Source organism: Poecilia latipinna, unplaced genomic scaffold (genome assembly GCF_001443285.1).
Source record: "Poecilia latipinna isolate Pla-1442-1.1 unplaced genomic scaffold, P_latipinna-1.0 Scaffold3994, whole genome shotgun sequence".
Classification (NCBI taxonomy): Eukaryota; Metazoa; Chordata; class Actinopteri; order Cyprinodontiformes; family Poeciliidae; genus Poecilia; species Poecilia latipinna.
The window spans coordinates 1-3,573 of record NW_015116610.1 but is presented as its reverse complement, the minus strand read 5'-3'; the positions used below and the strand labels follow the sequence as shown (position 1 = coordinate 3,573).

The 3,573-nt window shown below is 39.5% G+C and overlaps 2 protein-coding genes across 2 annotated transcripts in view; both read left to right on the top strand.

Annotated features, from left to right (window-relative positions):
- LOC106942028 (uncharacterized) overlaps window positions 1–1,431 on the top strand; it is a 4,727-nt gene extending 3,296 nt beyond the window's left edge. Inside the window, exons 2-4 of the mRNA XM_015025202.1 lie at window positions 3–353; window positions 453–544; window positions 1,119–1,431. Coding sequence (XP_014880688.1) covers window positions 3–353; window positions 453–544; window positions 1,119–1,241 — 566 coding nt within the window. The 3' untranslated portion in view covers window positions 1,242–1,431. The remainder of the gene's footprint in view (window positions 1–2; window positions 354–452; window positions 545–1,118) is intronic.
- A 1,153-nt stretch (window positions 1,432–2,584) lies between these two features.
- Window positions 2,585–3,466, top strand: LOC106942030 (uncharacterized). The gene is made up of 2 exons (XM_015025204.1): window positions 2,585–2,656; window positions 2,757–3,466. The coding sequence occupies exons 1-2, from the start codon at window positions 2,605–2,607 to the stop codon at window positions 3,464–3,466; spliced, it is 762 nt and encodes a 253-aa protein (XP_014880690.1). The 5' UTR covers window positions 2,585–2,604.
- The last annotated feature ends 107 nt before the right edge of the window (window positions 3,467–3,573 follow it).

The window sequence follows — 3,573 nt, the reverse complement described above, 5'->3', positions numbered from 1 at the left end:
AGTCCATGTAAAAGAATCAAATCTGAACATTTGGACCTTGGTCGATCAGTCCAGATCTGAGATCATCCAGCCTGGAGGTTCTGTGACTCTGAAGTGTACAGTACAAAGTGGGACCTGTGATGGGGAACACAGAGTTTTCTGGTTCAGGAACTCTGAAGAACACCTTCCAGAGATCATTTACACCAATGGAGCCAGTGATGACCAGTGTAAGAAGCCAACCACACAGGCACACAGCTGTGTGTACAGCCTCACCATAGAGAGTCTGAACGCCTCCAGTGCCGGGACCTACCACTGTGCTGTTGCCTCATGTGGACACATTCTGTTTGGAAAGGGGATGAATCTGGACTATGAGAGTAACAAATCTTTTTGCAAGGACTGTCTTACATTTCACAAGAAGTGGTGAAAATGTCCTCTGATGTTTGTAACACCTTGTAATCACTGTCTCTCTTCAGAAAAGTCTGACTCTCCCGTCCTGCTCTACGTCTTGAGTGGAGCTTTAGCATTCAACATCATCGTGGTGGCAATTCTGACTACAAATGCAGATGTGAGCATGACTTCTTTTTTCTTATCGTTTCTCACTGACATGTTTTACAGTGTGTTCATAATATGAGAAGGCTGCAGGAAGAGCACAAAAAAATAAATTCAACATCAGGTCATTCAAAGAAAAGTTTGAACTTAATACAGTCTGACGGAGTAGCGTCTCATCAAGGCCTTATGGTGCAGTAGACTGTTTCAGATGAGATATGGTTATGCTGAAGACTCCAACAAAGGTGGGGTCTTCAGCACCTTTGTTGGAGGTGCTGTCTTGTTTATTAGAAGACAGTGCAACTCAGATATAAAAACCGAGAGTATTTTCATTAAAAACTTATATCTTGTTGAAATTAAAAAGTTGGTTTGATGAAAGATGAATGTGCTGATGATTTGCAAAATATCCTAAAAGAATCAGATCGGTATATTTAGGCCTGCATGTGTTGGTCCAACATAAAGCAGGTTGAAAATATAAATTATGCCATATTTATGCAGTCACATATACAACAATACCACAAGGCAATACAGTGTTGTATTTGGCATAAAAGTTACGTTGTTCAAGACTTAACTCTATTGCTTGTTTTATCCAGGGTTCCAACGATGCACATAATCTCCATCATGCTGCCTTAACAAGTAGTAAAATCAGCAGATCGAGAGGGGAGAGGGAGGCCACCAGTGAAGTTGTGTACTCCAGTGTTGGGCCTGAGAACTGAAGTTGCTTCTTCGTGTTGTTAGACTAACGGCTAACGTCTCCGGTAGAAACTCTTTGTGAAGCTTTTGACCGAAACATAAATGTTCCTTTTCATTTATCTGTTAGAGATGACCAAAGTAACTCCATCTCCTCTGTCACCGCTTGTACAAACCTTTGAACTCGTGTCTTTGTTAACATCAAGAAATCCCAAATAAAGATCAAAAACTACCTGTGAGTCTCTGAGTTTTACATCTCTACTGATATGATCACAACTTTCTAGACTAAACCTGTATCACTGATTTAGTCTGCAATACAGACTAAATCTGTATTTAGTCTATAAGTACATACTAAAAGCCTCTGTCTCACAGAAGTAAAGGCTTTTAGTCTATAGAGCGATGCAACCAGAACAACACAGATGACTGATGGTGAAGCAGATCCAGAACCATCTATTCACACCAACAGTGAAACTTGCGATGAATAAAACATTCATGCATCAGGAAGCACATATTTTGTACATATTTTGTACATATTTGAGACAATCCTCATTGTCTCAAATTAGACAATAAGGATTACAATACCAAATGTCAGGTTACAAAAATAAATGTTCTCCAGTGTTGAGACTATGAACTGATCATTTATCAAGAGTCAGATGATGATACGTAGCTACTGATGTGAGCACAAGTCTGTACCACTGATTGTGAATATCTGAAGCTTTGTTCTCAGTGTTTAAAGAACACTGCACTAGAGGCATTTCCCCAATAGTTTCTTCACGGTGCCGGGACTCTTCAGTCAAGCTCTGATTTACTCAGCAAGACTTTTTGTGCCAATAAAATCATTTGTGTTTTTGATCATCTTGACTTCAGATTTAAGTGACATAAGTGAGTATATTGAGCTCCACTTAACCTCATAGGGAAGGAGGAAATCCTGCCCAGCTGTGTAGGAAAGCACTAGTGAACCTCAGCTTCAGAGGTTCAATGTAGCAACACATGTAAACAACACTTGAAAGCCAACATAAGACTGAAGACCAGAAAGCAGAAGTTATCTTCTATTACTGAAACAAAAAAGTTGTTTTGGGAAAGAAAAGAAAAGAGTGATCTGTAATGATAAATTACAGAAAAAATCAATTTCAAAAAAATCCATGAAAAGATGCAGTGATGTCACAATTTAGAGTGAATTTATATGTTTAAAGGAACATCAAAACAACTTTTGTATAATCTTTAAATATATAGGCAGAAATGATCCATCAGTCTCCTCCTCATCTATCTTTTTTCACACTGGCCTATAGGTGGTAGCGAACATGACATAATGTGTCAGATTTAGTGTTGTCTATCAAAAAGGACCAAAGGCGTGGAGTTTTCCTCATTCAGGTCGACTCGTTGATCAACATGAGTCCTGTACAGTTTGCCATCAGTGTTACATTTTTGCTATTCAAAATTGGTAAGTTTTTTCTTCCATTATAATGTGAGTCTTTCAGAGTATTTTAATATGTTTTACGTGTTTGATTTAAAATATATTAATCCGTCTCTCCTTATCTCAGCTCAAACGGTTCACCAGGTCTCATCTGTTCAACAAGACAGTCGGTTTGTTTCAGTAAAAGCTGGAGAAAGTGTAACTCTGCAATGCTTTCGTGACCCTGATACAGCTGCCAGGGCTTACTGGTACAAAGTAACTTTGCGTCAAAAACCACAACTCATTTCTACTGTCTTCAAGTACGACCCCAAAGGAACTTTTCAAAGAGAGTTCAAAGATAATCCCCGCTTCACCCTAGAAACTAAAGGAAATCTAAATAACCTGAGGATTACAAATCTGCAGCCCTCTGACTCAGCGACTTATTATTGTGTTACTGGGCATTCATTCAAGATTGAGTTTGATGGGGGCACCGTCATTCACGTCCAAGAATCAGTATTAAACATCCAGCCTTTGGTCCAACAGTCAGAAACTGAAATTATCCCACCAGGAGACTCTGTGACTCTGAACTGTACATTACAAACTGGGAGCTGTGGTGGAGAACACAGAGTTTACTGGTTCAGAAACTCTGAGGAACATTATCCAGGACTAATTTACACTCATGGAGGGAGCAACCATCAATGTGAGAGGAAGCCTGGGGAACAAAGTAATACATGTGTGGTCAGTCTGCCATTGAAGAACCTCACTGTGTCCAACGCTGGGACCTACTACTGTGCTGTTGCCTCATGTGGACGAATACTGTTTGGAAACGGGACAAACCTCAATGTGAAGAGTGAGTAACAACTTTAGCATGGCTTCTTCTTTATTTGTTTTTACTAAAAAAAAAACCCTCTCTCTTTCAGACACTAAGTATTTGATCATGTGTTGTTTCTGTCTCTACAGCTGAG

Coding starts and splice junctions, on each gene's coding strand:
- LOC106942030 (XM_015025204.1), top strand. CDS start 2,605: ATGAGTCCTGTACAGTTTGCCATCAGTGTTACATTTTTGCTATTCAAA. Junction 2,657..2,756: donor ATTTTTGCTATTCAAAATTG/GTAAGTTTTTTC, acceptor TCCTTATCTCAG/CTCAAACGGTTCACCAGGTC.